General features: G+C 36.8%; 2 protein-coding genes and 1 non-coding gene across 3 annotated transcripts; 2 read left to right on the top strand and 1 right to left on the bottom strand.

Annotated features, from left to right (window-relative positions):
* The first annotated feature begins 17 nt into the window (after positions 1-17).
* Positions 18-6,979, top strand: LOC112559260 (methionine adenosyltransferase 2 subunit beta-like). Its single transcript, XM_025230361.1, is given in 8 exon segments — positions 18-69; positions 298-365; positions 1,005-1,209; positions 1,750-1,864; positions 3,313-3,465; positions 4,017-4,165; positions 4,167-4,211; positions 4,506-6,979. Coding segments are annotated over 6 exon segments (897 nt in total). The 5' UTR covers positions 18-69; positions 298-365; positions 1,005-1,026; the 3' UTR covers positions 4,758-6,979.
* On the bottom strand, positions 6,866-18,849 carry LOC112559641 (beta-alanine-activating enzyme-like). The gene is given in 20 exon segments (XM_025230977.1): positions 6,866-7,770; positions 8,129-8,263; positions 8,759-8,884; positions 9,660-9,823; positions 10,246-10,397; positions 10,524-10,534; positions 10,774-11,610; positions 12,286-12,389; positions 12,678-12,885; positions 13,219-13,278; positions 13,280-13,404; positions 13,599-13,708; positions 14,388-14,614; positions 14,820-15,012; positions 15,196-15,422; positions 16,803-16,920; positions 17,067-17,158; positions 17,880-17,926; positions 17,928-18,055; positions 18,764-18,849. Coding segments are annotated over 20 exon segments (3,924 nt in total). The 5' UTR covers positions 18,835-18,849; the 3' UTR covers positions 6,866-6,981.
* A 159-nt stretch (positions 18,850-19,008) lies between these two features.
* Trnad-guc lies at positions 19,009-19,080 on the top strand. Its single transcript has one exon. It is a non-coding gene; the product is annotated as a tRNA-Asp (tRNA).
* Positions 19,081-21,001: the final 1,921 nt, after the last annotated feature.

Raw genomic sequence — 21,001 nt, 5'->3', positions numbered from 1 at the left:
CTCCCCTCTTAAAGGGAAGCAACTGGACATTTTTTGTTTCTGGGACGCGAGCAGACGGTAAAACCTCCGGTAAGTGCGAAGTCGACTGAACTCATTAACAGCGTTTTTTTTCTCCTGTGCTTTAATACGACCATGAGCAGAATGCTGTGGCGTTACTATTGTAAATGAGTCCCAGGACTACTGCTTTTTGCGATTCTGAAGCAGTTTACTTGGAGTCAATAATATCAGAGTTGTCGGACTGTACGTACTAGTAGACGTGGACGTGGACTTTCAAATTCATGTTTGTTGACTGTCCAGGCAAAGACACTAAAGCCAGCGCGGGCCCCGGAGCAGACGATTTCTTCGGGGTCATTGTAATTGTAATCGTAAGTTATTTTCCAAGTATATAACAATATGCTTACAATTTGATTGACCAAGGCTGGGCCCCCTTTACAGCCGTGGACCCGGGCATAGCATTCCCCCCGTCCCCTCACCTCTCGGCAGGCATTGAAGGGACGGAGCCAGGACTTGAGACTTTAGCGCTCCTTCTGTAACAGTTTACTTATATAGATTTAAGAACTGTCTTGGAGACACTAAAAAAATTATGTCTTTTCTACAGCTTTGACAAAAAATAAAGGCTCAGATCGAAAATACCCCAAATACATGGAGAGTTTTAAATGAGAGGACATCAAAAGGTCAGGAGGCCTAGGCAATCTAGCCAGTTCCTACGACTACTACATATGCTTATATAGGGCCATAGTTAGTACTTTGCAATGTTTCACTTGGAAATAGTTAATGTAGTTGAGGAGGCTCTGTTGAAAACTTATTGAAGTTGTAAGACACATTTTCATGGTACATATTTATCATTAATGTTGTGAACTTAAAAAGAAAAGCTGGTACCAGACACTTATCAAAGGCTATCACCAATCAACACCTAATATATTGTATGAATGAGGATGTTCATTCAAATTTTTATGTGTGGCTGAGTTTTAAAGCTAAATGGTATTGCTTTGTTGACTGTGCAGTAATCCTACATGCTGGGCAAACATGTCTACAAAAGTTTTGATTACTGGAGCCTCGGGTCTTTTGGGACGTGCTGTCCTACATGAATTTGAAAGTGACAGAAAATGGAGCACTTTGGGCCTTGCATTTAGCCGTGCTTCAGGAAACCTCAGAAAAGTTGATATCACAGACCAGCAGGCAGTGAAGGATATCATGCAAGAATTCAAAGTATGTAAAACAAATGGTAGTCTATTGAATGTTAGCACTGCATTATAAACATATATTTTACAAACTCCAGACCGTTGTTTTGCAATGCTCTTCATAGGAGTATAGCATATTTTTCATGCACCTAATTACCAAAAGGCGTATTGTGATGACTCAGAGGACTGCAGTACCAATCAGGCTGGGATCGTACACATTGCAAAAGTGTTAACACACACTGTAGCAAAACTACAGCTTGACCAGATATAGCAGGCTAATTTTTTAGGTAGATAATTTTGTATGGCCCATGAATGATGTTATAAATATCAAAATGACCCTTGGAGGAAAAAAGGTTTCACACCCCAGTATCATACAATTGTAAGAAAGATGACACTTTAAAACTGTGTTTGTAGTCACACATGGATTATTGTGTCCATGCATGCATTTATTTTTTTCTTGCACAGCCAGCTATTGTGATCATAAGAGAGATAACACTTTCATTTCAAAGTATATGTCTTTACAGCCACACATGTAAGAATTTTTTTTTCTTGTTCATATGTTTGACAGCCTGATATTGTCATACACAGTGCAGCTGAGAGGCGTCCAGATGTGGTTGACAAACAAGAAGAAGCAACTTATCGGCTAAATGTGGAATCTACACGGTCCATTTGTCAAGTTGCAAGTCAGTATAGAGTGCTTTGCTAACTACCAAACATTTACCTTTTTTTCACATCTTTACAATGTTAGACTTAACGTCAGCCATTCTCCACAAGCAACTGTTTATTTGATAAATATTCTGTTTGGTCTACAGCTGTTTCCCATACACATAATATGGCATCTCGTATTCATGTTGAGTTCTTTCTATTGAGTTATTGGAAAAGTCATGATGCATTTTTGCAGGAGATGGCGCTAATTCCTTTTTGGAAGTGCTAGAGCCATTCACATCTTGATATTGCATGCTGTTTGACAGTTTGCAGTTCTAGCTTCATTCTAAAACAAAAACTGAGCACTTTGGTTAAGTTTTGGAGATTTTACAGCAAGTTGAAGATGCGAGACCATATTTTACTGTTTTACTTCCGTAAAGGGAAGAACACACATCAAACTTGTGAAAACTTGCATGAAGTTAACTGTCATGATGCTCTACTACAACATATCAACATATATCTACTATCAACATATCATGAAATTCCATGCTGGTGATTTTGATCTCAAGAACATTCCTCAGTCTTAGAGACTCATTGAGTTTGAGGACGTATAATAAAGGCATTGGTCAAGTCAAACCGTTGTTAGACGACACGAGAGATTGCAGACACATTGAACATTCATCATTCAAGTGTTTATGACCAAGTGGGATATGTAAGCCTATTTGGGTTTCTCGTGAACTGAAAGACATTTGAAAGGGCTTATAAACATCTGCAATATGCTCATTAAACACAAGGAAAACTTTTTTTTTTTTAAGTGACTGATAACTTGTGGTGAGGAGTGGATTGTTTACAGCAATGCGTGGCACAAACAGTCTTGGTCGCAATGTGATGATTCACCTCAAATGATATCAAAAGCAGACATTCCTCAGACAATGGTTATGCTCTCAGTGTGGTGGACTTTTAAAGTTGCCATGTTTTTTCCAAGCTCCTACCAGGGAACCAAGGAATTTTAATGTGTACTGTCGACAATTGGACAGTTTGAACGAATCCATCATCCAGAAATGTCCAGCATTTGTTAATAGTAAAGAGATCCAGTTCCATCACGATGTGAGACCACACACAAGTTTTATCACCTGTCAAAAGTTATTGAAGCTTGGATGTGTTGCCACACCTGGCCTTGCACTGTCAGACTTCGACTTGTTTCACCCTCTTCAAAACTCCTTGTATGGTATAATATTGAATTCAAATGAGGCTGTATATCAACCCTTTGTTCAGTTTTTTGCTGATAAAGACAGGTCCTTTATGAACAAGGAATTATGAAAGTCACTGAAGATGACAAAAAGTTGTTGAACAGAATGGGAAATATATTATTGATTGAACTTTGTTCTTTATATAAATAAATGCCCTGAGAAAAACACGAAAACAGATTGAAAACTTGTAAGACTGTTTATTCGACATTTTTTTGGTTTTGTTTTGTTTTATGCAGAATCTATTGGAGCCACCATTTTCTATATCAGTACAGACTATGTATTTGATGGCAAAAATCCCCCATATAGGGAAACAGATGCTCCAAATCCTCTCAACAGGTATGGAGTGAGCAAGCTTGAAGGAGAAAAGGTGACGCTAGCAGAGAGCAAAGGTGAGAATACATATGTTTATATGTTAAAACCTTCAAAAGTTACATGTCCCTTCATATTGGCAAGCATAAGCATCAGTTGATTTTTATTTTCTAAATTGATATTAACTAAGGTGACCAGAAGTTTCGGGGGCGAAAGCGGGACACGTGCCGATGATGATGTCATCACCGTCAAAGAATGCTGAAAAAAGTGATTTTTAAAGACAACCGGGACATTTGATGTACTTGCCAGAAAGTGGGACATTGGGCATCCAGCCCGATGAGCAGGCGGGACACGAGGTCAAAAGCGGGACTGTCCCGCCTAAAGCGGGACGTCTGGTCACCTTATATTAACGAATACAGTCTAATATCTTTTCTTCATGTTTGTAATATCTTTCAGGAATACCTATTTCAAAGAGAGTCTCGAAACCAACATATAAGCAAGCACCCCTAAGGTAGTTCATGTATGTAGATATTGATAGTATTTCTGAAATCATTATGTAAATTTTTATTCCATTTATTTCAGTTTATTTCAGCTACAAAGACTAAGACTTCTTTGCTTTCATTTCTACCAGATAATAGCATTTTACGAGTGCCGATTCTTTATGGCAACATCGAGCGCCTTGATGAAAGTGCTGTCACAGTTTTGTTTTCTAAAGTGAAGGACACCACAAACACTTGCATCATGTCTGACTATGAGCAGCGATATCCAACACATTGCAAGTGACATTGCTGTTGTACTTAAACAGCTGGCTGAGAAGAAGATTCAGGTGAGAAATATCTTAAATAGATCAGGACAGATTCTGTAAATACCATGGGTTATATCAGCATCTTAGGTTATCCTTATGCTATGGCAGTATTCTCATCGTAAATTGTTTTAGCCTCTCACCCACCCCCACACATTTATATAGTTGTGACCCTACACATAATTGCATTCCTAAAAATCATTTAACTTTTATGGTTACTTAAGTATTAATTTTCTGTGACAAAAATCATTGGAAACCAGAAAATAATCATCAGAGCAGTTTGTACAAGTGTGCAGAACAGAGGCTATGTTCTTTCAGGGACAAGATACTGCTGGGATTTTTCACTGGAGTGGAGATGAAAAGATGACAAAGTACAGCATGGCAATGGCAATGGCAGAGGCCTTCAGTCTGCCAACAAATCACATACAAGCTGACAGAAACCCATCTGGTGGTGCAACCCGTCCTTATGATGCTCATCTAGATTGTTCAAGAGCACAGAGTCTTGGAATTGGTCAAAGAACACCTTTCAAAAGCACCATTAGAGAAATACTAGAACCTTTTTACCCTTAGAGTTCTAACAAGGTACTTGAGTATTTAGAAAATATTTTGCATGCATGGATACCTTTGTACACAGAGAAATAATAATTATTATTATTAAAGCAGATTTATAGTAGAGCTATTTTCAACTGCAGAATTGACTCAATGTGTTTTCCAAAACCAAAAATACTTCAAAACTGATCGATGTAAAAATGGTGTTCAAACAAAGACCAAACTTATTAACAATCATACAGAGAGATCGCAACAAACAAAAAAGAGTTGTGGTGAGGTGGATCTACAGCTGTAAGCTGGACCATTGGATGAATGTGAGTGGACTTAGTCACAGTGCACACAACTCAAGACGCCCAGAGCATGCACAAAATGCGTGTCCACACGGCGACGAAGACAAGCAGACATATGAACCCATGTCCTGTGTGCACACAGATTGCTGGCAGACGTCGCCTCAACACCAAGGCCATGTACAACAATTCACAAGACATCAGAAAGTTTTAGTCCATGCTGCTGATCCATGGCGTGAAGAAACAGTTATGAAGAGGCTAGCTATTGATGGGACAACAGAAGGCTGCAGACTAGCAGATCACTGAACAGAAAGACAAAGGAGCACGCGTTAAATCATAGGGAAAAAACTCACAACAAGTCATCTGAGACAACAAATACAGAGAACTAGTCCTCTCCAGCCAATTTGGAATGCTGTAAGTAACCTGTAGTCATTATACACCAAATTATTCTTTTCATGTTAGCATCTGTGTTTCTCAATGTATCACTTTGTAACACTTGTTAACACTTAAATGGGGTTTAAGAAAGTTAAAGCAGACCTGTGTACTGCAAAGGATTTTTCATAGCAGCTACGGATTTAGACCCCTGATTAATGAACTTTGGTGGTGTAAAAATCTACAGGTTATCGGTTTTCCAAATTAATATTTGAGGAATGCTTTTTTACCTTGGGTTTTGTTTGTTTAAAGTTTCAATTATGCTTAAGAACATGGTAGATTGCTACACACTTGCATTCATAAGCATTTCACACTTTCCTTCTGATGAGATTTTTCTCCACTTCTTGTTCAAATGGGCCAAGGCACATGAGAAGGTGGAAGTATCTGCTGCGTTATAGTGAAAAGCAAGTTGGTAAAACAAATGAATCAAGTTGTTTAGTCAATTGAAGCAGATGAATGTTGTGGAATTTTTTTATTAATATGAATAATGCAGTTTCTAATCGAAAGAGTTATTTTATTTACATATGTATATCATGTCATTTGTGTCAGTGCATTGAAAACTACAGTGACAGTGCTTGATAAAAAAAATTGCAATTCGTATTGCTTGAAAGGCCAGACCCTATGGAAAATTGGCATTTAGAAATGCTACAGACAAGAAATTATTGGGGTGAGCAGGTCTGGTAAAAGTCTCATGGTCATTAGGTTAGAGGGTAAAAGATCTATAAATGATCAGAGGGATTTAGATCATGTTACATGACAACTTGTTTCAGAACATAACATTCTCACCATTTTACTCCATCCTCTTGCACACAAGTTTTTTCACAAGCACACTTTGTAAATTTGACAGAATATTTTGTCTTCCATTTTATATGATTACTAGTCCACAAAAGAGAATCTGTATTTCTCTTTCAGGATTTCTTTTCATTTTAGTTTTATTTGCTGGCAACAGCACTGTTTGGGGCATCGTGAGTTATTATTTATTCATGTGGGATATATTTTGCATGGATCTAAAGTGTTTTGATTGCTATTAATTAAACAACATTCAAGTGAACGTATGCAGCATAGCTGAGACCATATAGTTTTTGATTTTGCATAACAGTTTAGTCGCAGCTTGCATTTAGAGAAGGGCATTAAGGCACTTTGCCACTTTAACAAAAACTGGTTAAAAACAATGATACCCTCTAAAATAATGTTTCTAATTACCTGTCACAATCTATCATGAGGACAGCATCTGACAGAAAGAGTGCAAATGGCTTGATAGTATAAGTTCCTCCCCTCCCGCTCCCAAAATAACATCTCAGCACTTAAACAAGTCTTTTTTTTAGAACGTAAAATCTTACATATGATTTGATCTGAACTAGGTTACACTCCCAAAGTTCATCCTCGTACTACACACTCAAAAAAAGCTTGTTTTTGTCTTCTAGACATGTACAGTGAACTATTTTATTGACTGTAATAAATCAGAGTATTCATATTAAATGTGTACATGATAGTTCTCTTTAAATAAACAAACTGACATCCAAACTCTACTCTGTTAGATCTTGTTTGCTTGTTTCAAAGGTCAGTGTGTAGCAGTACACACAATTGTCCCTACAACCTACGACTAAATGGTTACCCACAACAACAGGTGAAGAAAACACTTCCCCAGGCAACTTGACATGGCCAAGCTTTGCACCAGTTCTGGTGTTAACAATGAACACAACACCATTTGTAGCTACACAGGCTGTCAGAGAAATACAACTTTTCAGCTCAGCCAATTTGCATTCACTGTGTAATTGTCCTGCTGAACTATGCAATGTACAGTTACATTCACAGGATAAAAATGCTGAGTTTGAATCCCCTACATTCTCATAGAATCCCGCATCTGTAATTGCAGTCTCACTGCAAATATTTTTACAGGTGCACCTCTGATCTTCAGATGATCTTTCACTAAGTATAGATTGGCCATGCCCTCCACCCTGGGTTCCCTCATGCTGTGACAAGTCAGTTTTCTCCACATCATTTTTCAGTGTACTTTTTCTCCTCCTAACATTAATCTTGCAGTCTCTTTCAAGTTGTTTGCTCGAAGGAATGTCTTGAGAGAATGCTTCAGATGCTTTCTGACCATTACCAATGCATGCTGCACATAGCTGAAAGACAAAGGGTGTAGCATACACTGTAGCTTCACAAATGTGTTGCCACAGGAACTGACCATCGTCAGTAATGCAGTAAAGATTTCTGTCATGTGACCCAAATAGTAGTTTAGTTTGTTCTCCTGGCTGGCTATACACTGTAGGGGATGAAAAGATTGGTGCTTTGGCAAGGAAAGTCCACATCTGCAAATGCATTTATAACATATTCAGCCACAGCTTAGTGCATGAAATATACAATTATGCAATATTTAAAAAATCCATGAACAGAAAAACTGAATCACTTTATAGCAATTTCTTGGATGATGATGTGAAAATAGTGTAAGATAAAGATAAAGACAGTCTAAGCATTTCATGTGTTTGCTAATTTCTTTCTCCTCTGCCATTTGCTTGCTTTCATGTTAACTTTCCTGGACCTCTGAAGTTGTAACAATGCTAAGTGAGTGTTAAAACAGTTTTGAAAATAATAAGATTGTATCTATAGTTCTATACATCAGGTCTTAAGATTGTAGTTCTGGTGCTATATGTCCTAGCTGCCACCTACCATTTTCCCAGACAAGGCGTCCAAACAATTCATGGCACCATCCACACATCCTATATAGATATAATTCTTATATACTGTGGGAGAGCTGAATAATGGTTTCTTCAAATCAATCTTCCAAATCTGCTCACCATCCACCTGCAAAATAAAGCAGACATGTTTTCATCTCCCCCGTTACTCCCCTGCAATGCTGTTCATCAAACAACTGATATAGTGGGGGTGAAGTCCTATGCTGTCAGCTGATTTGCTTATCCTCCTAGCTGAAAATAAAGATGACTTGCAGAAATGGCACACAACAAACTGAACCCTGCATTATTCACAAATACCATGGTTGCATTAACATTGACTACCAAGGACAAAATATGCAAAATTCATTTCTGGGGTTAAGATTAAATGGCAGGTACAGTTTCTTGTCACGTACAATTTACAACAGCTGACCTGGGCACCAGTTTAGAATGGATGTCAAGGGAGGCAAGTGGGTGGGGGTGTGTGTGATTCACATCTGCAATGTGTCACTGCTGAAACGACTAATCTTCGTTCCTCCTGCTCCAAACTTAAAATTACAATTTTGCCAAAGGTAGCTGTCGCAAATACATTCATGCAAAAATTACTGTAGTTGGGCTAATTGTTTACCAGTGCCATTGCAGTAACTTGGCCAGACAAAGTAGCTGCATACACAGTTCTCGGGTTCAAGGTTATGGTTGGTGATGCAAACACTCCTCCTCCTCCAGCATCCTTTTGCCACAAAACATTTCTATCCTGGGAAAAGTCAACAGAAAAGAATGTAGACAACTTGCATCACAAACTTTTTTGCTAACTCATTTTATCATTTTGCATTTTAAAAGATCTAGCACATTGCATAAAGTCTTTAAAATCACCAACAGCGCTCAAAACAAGGTACCAAGAACAGACAAAATATACATAAATAATCCTAATTAAAAATAGTCCCAGCTCTCCAACATGATCAAGAGTTGACAACATGAACATCTCCATGTATCATCGTGATTGTGTTTTTGACCTCCAGTGCATTTTGACATTTATAGACCTGTATCTAAGGAATGATAGAAATTTGGGGAAAGAGTAATCTATCCTCTGCACAGTCTTTAGAAATTTTGCACTGTACAGATCTTTGAGCTAATCCTCTGCAAAAGGTTCTGAACCTTCCCATCCATGGTTAAAGAACAGTGATCTTGTGGAATAAGATCACAAGATGAAACTATAACACTTTCACTATATAATACTTGGACTGTACAAGCCATTAACACAAATAGGTTTTGAGTTTTATTAATCAGACAGTAAATTTGACCAAATTTTCTTTCTAAAATACAAGTTTATAGAGGCAGTCCCAAAAATATTAATATCACATTCAAATATGGAGTACTTGGACAGATGCACATAGTTGCTGTCTCCATCCCATGCACCCATTCACATGTCCAGACGTGTACACTTCTCAGTATTAATGTGCTCTAAAGGAGTTGTCAATAAGGTTCAGGTGAATACAACTTGTTATTGATCAAAGATGCTTATTGCATACCTTAATGTTAAGAGCATAGATACAACCATCATGAGACCCACAGACTATAACACCAGATGCAGGATCAGTGGCTGGCATACACTTCACCACATCTTTTGTCTGCACTTTCCACCATTCCTTTCCCGTAAGTACATCGAAGACATAAATATTGTGGTCATAAGAACCTGTACAGGAGAGAAAAATCAGACCCGTTATGCTTATGTGCACTTTTAAAGGCAACAAATATCCAACAATAGGAACGGTACTCAATCATAGTGTAGTTCTTCTATAGTAGCCTTGGTTAACCCCAAATATTACTTTAAATCTTATATTAAAAAAGGATTAACTCTGAGCACTATTTTCAGCTTAAACTACATCTGGAGTATAAATCATGTTACCTTCAAGTAATGCTTGTGATTAACTGTTTTTTCATAACATTCTGAGCCCAAGTAATGCTTGGGTTAATACTGAAGAAGTTAACATATTTTTAAAATTAATGGGTAAAACTACCTTAGAGAGGGAAAGATATTATACAAATTGGTTCTCAGTGCAGGTATATACTTTACTCAACAAGAAGCACTGAAAAAGTCCTACAGTTTTGTCTTACCAACAATCACCCACTGTCCACAGGCTGATAAACAAGCTGTACCCTCAATGCGGTCTCCAGTCTCTGAGCACCATTTTTCAAGGCCCGTTGCCATATCAATGGCAAACAGTTTATGAGAGTGAGACCCAATGAAGACAGTTTGCTGGCCATTTCTATGTACACAGAAACATATGCATACATAAACATGCATGCATGTATAGAAACATGCATAGACCCAACAAGATTCAACCAAAGATGTGAAGTGAATGACACCTTCCATATCAATCCAGTCTTTTTACATTATGTAGGGCTACAGCCAATGCAAAATCTGTAAAGCACATGTGAATATGACATTGCTCTAAAAGCCTACTCTAGTATTTCACAGGAACTGAAGTTTTGATCACTAAAAAATAGTTTTAGTTTGCATCTTTAAAAAAAACTTACAATCAACTAGTCACTCATATGCACTTGAGTAGGTTCTCTAAGATCTCCATGTCTCACCTTTTGACACCTACCACAGGTGAAGCATCCACACACTTTCCTGTATCAATAAACCATTTTTGTGTCAGGGTGACATAAATCTCTGTCTTTTGTGAAATGCACTTCCCTTCCAGCTGGTACATGGATGATTATGCTTGCACTAACATCCTGGCCACCTTTCTCTGGTAAACAACAGTCTCTGCATTTCTGATAACTTATTACACAAGACCCTGTGTTAATCAACTGCAGTTGACTACCTCTACTCACAGCCGCAGCAAACCCGTCAGGATTAACATCATGTAAGTTTTCTAAATAGGGTTCTACTGTCTCTTTGGAATATCTGCTAGCAACTTTGTGAGAAATGGTGCTTTTGCTTTCAGCACAACACTTTTTGTACAGACTTGAAGGTTTCACTGAAGCTGAAAAGTTACCCATATCTGGCTCTGCACACTTTTGTCTGTGACAGCACTTGCAGGGTCTCTCATATAAACTTAAGGAACTCTCAATCTTACTTCCTTCTTGCTTTAACTTCTTAGCAGCATCAAACTCTGATACACTGGAGTGATTTATCTTTTTTTCATCGTGTCTGTCAGCTGCTGTTAATGAGCTTTCCGGAAAGCATTGCAATATTTTTTCACCATTGCTGCCTGATTTATGCCTCCTCTTTAGTCTCTTTAGTCTCCGCTTTTCTGGTGGTGTGCTGGTCAAAGTGGACATATGATTTTTGACACAAGAAACAAAGTTCATATATGTGCCCCTCAGAATGATATCAAGTAACTGAGGAATCTGACATCCAAGTTTGTTTTCAACATTGTTTGCCAGCTGCACAGCCTTTAAAGAATCACCACCACTTTGTAGGAAATTTTCTTCTGAAGTAACCACATCGTCTGGTTTTATCAAGCTTTCCTGTTCAATGAAAACAGCTATGTATCATGAATCAGCACTTATGAAAACAGATTATGTAATAATTTACATATTTCAGAAACATGTTTTCCAACAGACACTGATGTTGGAAGTGGGTAGGGTGGAACTGAAATTTGACACTAAGCCAGAAAGCTCGTGCTGTGTCTCACGATGAAGCCACAATGTACTGAGGATAAAGTCTAATATCCCAATTTTCTCTGTATCTGTGACAAGTACTTGTTCTGCCCATCGATGTTGGGAGATAAAATTTATTCTGATCTTTTTGGAAGCTGATAGTTGACTGTCAGCAAACATTGTTTCAGATAGTCGACAGTCAACAAACACCGTTTCAGACATAAAAAATGATAAAGATAGTCTGTCATCATTATAGTCCTAGGAGAATGAGGTGTTAAAGCCATCAATTATCTTAGGGCCAGCATTTGTGGAGGCAGTGCCCATATCCTCTCCCTTTCTGTTCTACTTTCCCCACTCCTCTAAAGAGACAGGTACCCATTTCACAGCTGGTCACACTGGAAAGTGTTACATGGGTATCAAAAGGCTATTGTGTGGACCTTCAGGTTTAGACACTGTTGACCTAACTACGAAGCTACTGCTCCTCGAAGTTAACAAGTTAACCATCAAACATGACCTGCATTAAAAAACAAAAACCCATCACACCTTCCACAAATACTGTAGCAAACTCTCCACATTGGAGCATCCAGCAATGTCCTGATGACCACCCAGCTTTTGTTTGGCAATGAGAGCAGCCACATCCAACTTACCTGAAAGTCACATAATGGCAAAGGGAATGGTAATTTTATGCAAAGGCAAGGATATCACATAAAACATAAAAGCTAAAAAAAAAATCATAAAATGTGAGAAAGCAGGCAGTCTACACATGCTTTCTTGAACTGAATTCAATTCATCATATTCAATTCAATATTTTTATTGCTTACTCAAGTGTATGTAGACAAATATCTCATACGAGTGTTAAAAGAAAAGAAAGGACTGGGATTGAACAGAAGTTTTACTACAAAAAAAATAAATAAATAAATAAATAAAAAGGTTACCATGAGCATTGACAGGCAAATTGCAAACCACTGTCACTGTGTCAGGATGGTAATGAGAAGGCAGAGTTAGTTTTAAATAACTTCTTACTTCCCTGCACATTTGTTCATCAATTTCAGCCTCTTTGTTACTATTTACAACAAAGAGATGCAGCTGGTTTTCTGAAAACACAGCACAACTGTGCTCTACTTCCTTCACCTTTCTTGAAACCTAGAAATTAGAAAGATATAGAAGGAAAAAGTTCATAACCTAGACGAAAAGATTCAAATATGAAAACAGTCTTTTACAAAAATTAACATTTCTTTAATCCTGAGATACTGGAAAAAGCTATTACATTACAATAAAATTTCAAGTAACTTTCAGGGATAGATGTACATATTTCAGAGTACAAGGTCAAAATGATTTAAGCCTTTGTGTTAAAAAAAAAAATACATATATCCCATATGAAGCTAGTTATTGAGCAAATAAATAATTTTCTTTAAAACAATATATTTTTTCTTCTATATTACTATACTGACAGCTTTCAAGAAGAGAGAAACAAACCTGTTCCAGGGTGTCAAGGTTTAAGCGCTTCCCATGTCGCTTGATCTGCCGGTCAGTTCGGACCAAGACAGAAAATCTGTCCACTATTATCGACTCGTCCGATATCTCCTGTTGACCTCCATACCATTCCACTGGTCAGTAGTTCTCCTAGCTCATTGTTTAGTAGGCACACTCTTTCAGAGCTTCCTAGAGTGTAGAATGAAATACATCAAAGAGATGTGTCAGAAGAGACTATGGCAAAGTATGTGCAAAGGATTATTAAGAATGGGATCCAGTAATGAAAAACAAAAATGAAAAAGCAGATGGGATTAAACTCTAATAAATGAGAATCAAGTAACATAGGAAGTTCTAAAGACAGAGTATATTCAAAAATATAATACCAATTAAAATAAGTCCCTTTCCACTCGAAATATCACCACCCATTTCATCTGTGACCTTGACACTTGTTCCTGTTAATGGGCTGCCAATAGGAACAGACTCTTTGAATGGCCTGCAACAACACCAAAACACATTAAGAAATGTAGCCTTTAAAAATTAATGAAGAAAAGATTTTATGCTGCTTCAGTCTGTCAGGTCATAAATCCACAATGCTTCAATGGTGTCCATACATATCCTAAGCTTTAAAAAAATTCCACCCTAGGGATATGTCTCAAAGGGTGAAAGTGCATATGAATGATGTTTACTAAAGGAATGTGCCACAAACAGCCCAGATAATGATGATACAGTATAAAAAATAGATGGCATTTTGAGAAGAGGATGACTTGAAAAGCAGAAGTCATTCACTAAAACAATAATTACTGCACAACAGGTAAAATAATGGCTGAAGATTAAGCAATGATTTGTCAACACTCTACCATAACCAGCATCATCATCCCCTTGACTGGCATTCTGAATGAAGCAAGCCCATGAGTACCAATCATCTGGGGGATACAACAGAATAAAAGGCATGCCAATGGGCCCAGTTCTGAGCATCTCAGCTGGCCTGTCTATCTTTGATGTTTGTTAACCAGTCTACAAGATCCAAATAAATCTGTACCAATTTCAGAAGCTCGAATATATTGTATTGGTACCAGCTGCTGCTCACACACACACACATGAGCACGCAAATAAACACATATTGTTTTTATGCATTATCTTCTACGCAAAGATAAGCTACTGTTTTGTCTTACCCTGTGGGACCTCTGACACAGTACAAAGATGCCCAGCAGGAAACTTCTGTGATACCATAAATGTTGTACACTGTTGTTGCATTTGTTGGGGCACACCATCTATCAAAAACTGTGCTACTTGGAAATTTCTCTCCTCCAAGAACAAGAATTCGAAGTGAGGTATCAGTGCCAAGTAGAGTTTTCTTTAAAGTTTCAGCATCAAACCTCTTTAAAACAGTAGGTGTGGTCTGTATCAAAAAAAAATAAATCTTGTTGAAAATATTTTTAATATAAAAAGGAAAAAGGAAAATACAAAAATATGACTTTTTTTTGTGTTAAGGGAAAGGGTTATATATTCATTCTCTCTCTCTCTCTTTTCTCTGCATGAATGCAATGTGTTTATATGCATCATTTCTTTTTAAACAGTTTTAAAAAAGTTTAGTTTATGCTGACCTGTAAAATTGTAACTCTATGTCGCATATGCAACATTATAAGGAGGTGGTCAGGTGACATTTTCACCTCATTAGGAACTATCAGCAAAGCAGCACCAGAAGAAAGGGTGACAAAAATGTCAACCAGGCTTGGATCAAAAGTCAAAGGTGAAGCAAGAAAGGTAATGTCTCCAACAGATGGCATGAATTCTTTTCTGAAATAAAAATCAGCTAGCATCAAAACATTTATAACTGATATGTTAAAGAATGTCTGAATATTAAACAGAAGTAGAATAAATTTATGTCTAATGCGCTATTTCCATAGTTAATGATTGAGCAACAAATTTGTATAAAAATCAGTGCGCATGCTTTCTAAAACCACAAGAGATCAAGCATACCTTAAATCATGTATATTTGGAACTATACATGAGTGTGGTACCCTGACAATCTTAGGACTCCCTGTTGTCCCTGAGGTAGTGATGCAGTATGCCAAACTTGGGAAATATTGCAAGTGAGTCCTGTGCAGGGATTCCCATTTCAAATGCACAAGATGCAACCCAAAAGACAAAAGACTAGAACTATGCAAAAGTCTGGCATTCAGGTGGAACAGTAATGGCTGCAATGTCTGAAACAAAATAATGCAAGAGCAAGAGAAAATGAATGGTTAAGAAATGGGCAGATTTCTAGAGGATATAAGGTGACCAGACCCAATTTAGGAGGGACAGTCCCACCTTTGACCATGTTGCGCTTTCATCTAAAAAGTCGTTCAATGTCCCACTTGTATTAAAAAATCTGATTACTGTACATTGATTTGCATCTGTACCTTGGTTTTGGGTCTTGCCTATTGCCGTTTGATTAATAATTTCAAATTTGTCTCCTAGTTTAATGCCTTTCAATGTGCACACTTTTATAAAAGTTTGTTTTTTAAAAAAAACATGAAAGAATAAAAAAGAAAAAATCCATAACAGGAGAAATGAAAAAGTTATATTCAGAATATTTATATAATAAAGAGACTAAGCATTTATCATAAGACTTCATTTGTTGAGCAGCATCCTACTTTCATGGAAACGAGATTGCTTTCCTTGGAGCAGAAATTACATTCCTGACATTTTCAAAAAAAGGTAATCAATCAGATCTAGAAAGAAATGAAATCACCCTGGAGTACATCCAACAAGCTTACCCACATGAGTTATGGGCACCTACATACACAGATGGATCAGTGGAAATGGCCACCAGAAATGGAGAAGAAGTCACAATCACACTCACTGCCCTTACATCAGCCCTCAGCAGCCTTGCAATAATCCACTGAACAAACAGTTTTACAGTGGATTCTCTCACAAAACAATATCCCTGGAAATAAGGCAGCTGACAGACTGACAAAGGAGGAAGGGAGGCTAGTCCAAGAGACCCCACAGGTTAGCTTTACTGAGGCTAAGACAATAATCAAAGTCAACCAGAAGGAAAGATGACTCCAAAGGTATCCCAACCACAGCAGTCAAGACTCCCTTTACAGGCTAGAATAAAAAGAAAAGTGACTACCATAAGACTGACAATAAGTCACTTCAGACACAGACATCATGTCTTGTTTACAAAGTTCTGCATTGCAGAGTCCCCAGAGTGCCCCTACAACATGACCCCAATATCCGTAGGCTACTTCCTGCAAGACTGTCCAACCCACCAGAAACAAGGAGAAGAGACAAGGCCTGCTGACACATCGATGAAAGAAAAGATCTTCAGATCCATGCAGTGTCTTCAGCACACAGCAGATTTTGTCAGGGCCTAGAGTCCTCTGACCATTCAAAAAAAATTTGTACTGAGGTTTTGTAGTAATAGAAAATTTAACTTACTAGTATCAGGAATCGGCCCTATGCTCCACTGGGGGGTGAAAAGAAATAAGAAGTATCAAGAATATGATTTAAAATTCTTTTTTGCAAGAAAGAAAAATCATTTAAAACTAATTAAAATTTATGATCAATAACTAAGAAATAAATTTGAAGACTCTTACTTCAAATGTAGTGAAATCAACAATGATGTGGTGTACAGAGAGATGATGAAGTGAATGCTCCACAAATCCTTGGCCATCAGTTCCAAAGGGATAGAAAGCAGATGACGTTTGCAAAATTCTACCAAAAAAAAAAAAAATCAGTATATTTCTAAATATTTGAATAAGCCACATGTTTTAGCACTATCTCTTCACAGCAAAGATTATCATGATTTAACTAGTTTTCAAACAGTGAAAAAGAAGCTATTAGCAGAAAATTTTGATTACCCAAGTAGAACAGAAGGCAAATTAAGGGCTGGTTGGATGCATACGCCAACCACTTCATTACTGACAGCATTATCTCTAAGACACTCACTTATCTGCAATGAATATTAAAAAAAATATATAAATAATTTTAGATTTCTGGCACAGAGGTACATCACTTATCTTTATGTAAAATATTTTAAAAAGTAAGAATTTAAATAATCATATACACATTTTCTGCATTACTTGTGTTTTTTGTTTTAATTTGTATTTTTTTAAATTTTGTTTTTGTCTACCCATGCACGAGAAGAGTACAAAGATAATTTTATGTAGAAATGGTTTTAACCATTAAAGCTTTCTCTTCAACAGTTTTAGAATGCACAACTTATTTAATCTCAGCGTTTCCCATCCATAAAATGTAAGGTATTTCAAGACCCCCAGTAGCTGGAGGTTTTATTTCTTAGTTGTCAGGAAGGAAAATTGTGAATGTCACAATATTATTGGGATCCTGATCCCTGATATCAAGAAGCTGCTTTTACTTATTTTATGTTTGTGAGACCATGTCATTGATATAAGATGACAAAAAATTATGAAATCGTAGTTTTCATAGGTCTTGATTATTGCAAAAGATTTTTCATGATGAGACCTCTTATCTAATTTCTTATATTTTCTGACACCCTATGCCAAATCATTACATTTTTCAGACACCCACCCCTACCCTTGGCAATTTTCTTTTGGTTTGGATTTCTCAGTTTGAGACTAACACCTGTTATACCTGGGAAACACTGTTATATTTTGTATCTTTCTTTAAAAATTAATGTCATGTTGATTACATACAATGTGTCCTCTCTCCCACATTTCCCTTATATGTGAGAGAAACATAGCATCTCTTGCTACCATCATCAAATATCACAGCAAGGGCATCTGGAGTGTGCTTTATTTGCTCCAAAACTGTTTCCTGAAGTGTCTTCATTCTTAACCCATTCCAGACTTTGTCTGCGTGCCACAGCCAACTTAAACAATTAAAGCATCACCATAAATGATTTGAAATAATTAACATAAAACTCTGATCAAAATCATTCACTATGCATATATTATCTTTCATATTTAAGCACTATTAACTGTTGTGTAACAGAGTACTACTACAAGAATTTATAACAATAAAACTGTTAATATTATACATGCTGAGCATAAATCATAATAAAGTGTACATCAAAGTTTGAAACGTGAAAAGACAAGAAAATTAACTTTCGCTAAGCAGTGAAATTAATTTGGAAATCTTCACTACGAAGTTAAAAAGATATTTTCGCTGAACAATTTGGATAAAGCAAAAGGATTTTATAAATTGTGCATTTAATATTATAAGGAATTCTATGACTAATATGCAGCAAATTATCTTACCAAAACAAAACTATAATTTTTTTAAAAAAAAAAACGAAAAGCTAAAAAGTGGACCTATATGTTACATAACCTGATGCTAAGACTGAGAGAAGACAATAAAAGTGGACCTATTTGCTACATAACCTGATGATAAGACTGAGAGAAGACAATAGTTGTTGAAAAGACAAAGACGGTATATAATCAAATAAACTTCAATTTATCCTTTGACGCTCCTTCGTCAACAACACTATTGTTATATGTTCTTTACAATTAATTTGCATATAATATAAATGATATTGCTTAAAACAATAGAAGCGTAACAAACACTGCGTTTTAAGTACCTTTTGTTGCATCTCGAAACAGCCGTCTGCTCGTCATTGCATGTGATGGAAGAGTGCTGTCCCTTGCGCATTCGGCTTCGTTCAGACTTCTGTCTTCGTTGTTACTATTCCGGTGATCTTATAAGAAAAATCTTCGATACACAAAGTGTAGTATAACTAGAGAAAACTTTATTTTCAATATTTTCATAAAAAGAGCGGAATTTAGAAATAGACAAATAAAATAAAATTGGCCTTAACCAACAGGGTCCTCGGTAGTATAGTGGTTAGTATCCCCGCCTGTCACGCGGGAGACCGGGGTTCAATTCCCCGCCGGGGAGATTTATTTTTCGCTCACTTGCGTGTGTTGTAGGACTATTCTTTTGACATACTCTGATATGCCCCTCCGTTTAATTTACTGTGGACGTTGTAAGGTATTTTAGTAACCACCTGCTGGTCGTTTTATTGTTAGCTCTCTGAAATAAAGTAACGTCAGCACAGCTTTTGTCACATGCTGAGTATGGCCTTTAGACAGCTTATATAAGGTGACCAGACGTCCCGCTTTAGGCGGGACAGTCCCGCTTTTGACCTCGTGTCCCGCCTGAATATCGGGCGGGACGCCCAATGTCCCGCTTTCTGGCTTTCTGGCAAGTCCATCAAATGTCCAGGTTGTCTTTAAAAATCACTTTATTCGGCGTTCTTGGACGGTGACGACACCATCATCGGCACGTGTCCCGCTTTCGCCCCCGAAACGTCTGGTCACCTTAGCTTATACGAATACTCGGTATGATGGGAACCAGGAAGAAAAAAGGTTTTATTCAAGGTCTTTTATATCTTTTTTTTTCCAAAACGATGGAATAATCATACGAATATCTAAAAAACAGATCAGATTAAGAATTGGAGACCTACCAGGCTACCACTATAACAAATGTAAGATTCGAGCAGCATGTACTGCAAATAGAATGAGAAAATTTTGACCATCTATCTTCCACAATTAAAGCAGTCTGGTCACGAACTATAATATCCATATCCAATACACGTCCATGGTCTGGTTTTATCTGAGGGTGATATCTTGGGGATAATATATTAGCAGTGCAAATAGAATGAGAAAAGTTTGACCATCATCCACAATCAGTACCGTTTTATCTGAGGGTGATATCTTAATTTGGGAATAATATTAGGCCGATATGATTTGATTGAATATTTGACAACTAATAAACAACCTGGTTTATTGGTTTGCCTTGATTTTGAAAAATCATTTGATAGCTAGTATTAGGAGCAGCTTTATGCTTAAGATGTTTTGCTTTTTGCAATGTTTTGATGATTTAGTTCCCATTTTTGTAAAACCACTATTCATACAAATATAAAATCTATCCTGTCAGTTAATGGCACATTGTCAGTATGGTTCTACGTACATTAGAAGAGGATGCAGGCAGGGGAATCCCATTTGCCAATTATTTATTCATTTTATGTGCACAAATTTTAGCTGTTATGATTAGGAGAAATACATATATAAAAGGCATAAAAATCCACAATACTGGAAGTAAAATAGTACAATACGCAGACAATACAGAATTAACTTTGGAGGATGAGAGTGCCTTTTGAAGAATCAATGAACACGTACATTCAATCTAATTATGGGAAAAAGTATCTGGTTTAGTTCTAAACACTGACAAATCAATTTTAAATTCTTGGCATTTCGTTCACTAATAGTTTTAAAGCATGCATAAAATTAAACCATGATAGTAATTTATATGAAATTAAAATATTGTATAAATTATGGTTGAAAAGACAGTTTACTCCATTAAATTAGGCAGAGAATTAAGTATATAGTATTCAAGTCATTAATAATTTTGTCAAAGCTAATACACTTGGGGTTAACCATATCGTTTGTCCATTCAGAAGTATATATTTTGATTTGTTTGGGATGGAAACAATTATAAAATTAAGAGAAAAGTACCCATAAAAATATTAGTGATGGGGTCATTGGCATATTTGATGTTAAAACTTATATAAATGCACTGAAACTATATCATGGCTCTGGAAAATAAAGAAAACCAATCATAGTTGGAAAAAGGATCTTATGTCCACATATAAAACATTAAAGAATTTAGATAATTTTGACTTGGCAGTAGGTTTTTTATATATATAAACAGATAATTTCTGAAGATATTTATTTAAAGCATGCTTGGAGAGGGTTGTGTATGATTTTGCAGTGCCTATCTTTTGCAATGAAACATTTGCTCGATGAAAGATAAAATT

The sequence above is a fragment of the Pomacea canaliculata genome, linkage group LG3, assembly GCF_003073045.1.
Source record: "Pomacea canaliculata isolate SZHN2017 linkage group LG3, ASM307304v1, whole genome shotgun sequence".
Lineage (NCBI taxonomy): Eukaryota > Metazoa > Mollusca > Gastropoda > Architaenioglossa > Ampullariidae > Pomacea > Pomacea canaliculata.
Note: the sequence above shows the minus strand (reverse complement) of the source record. Positions and strands in the feature narration are given on the sequence as shown.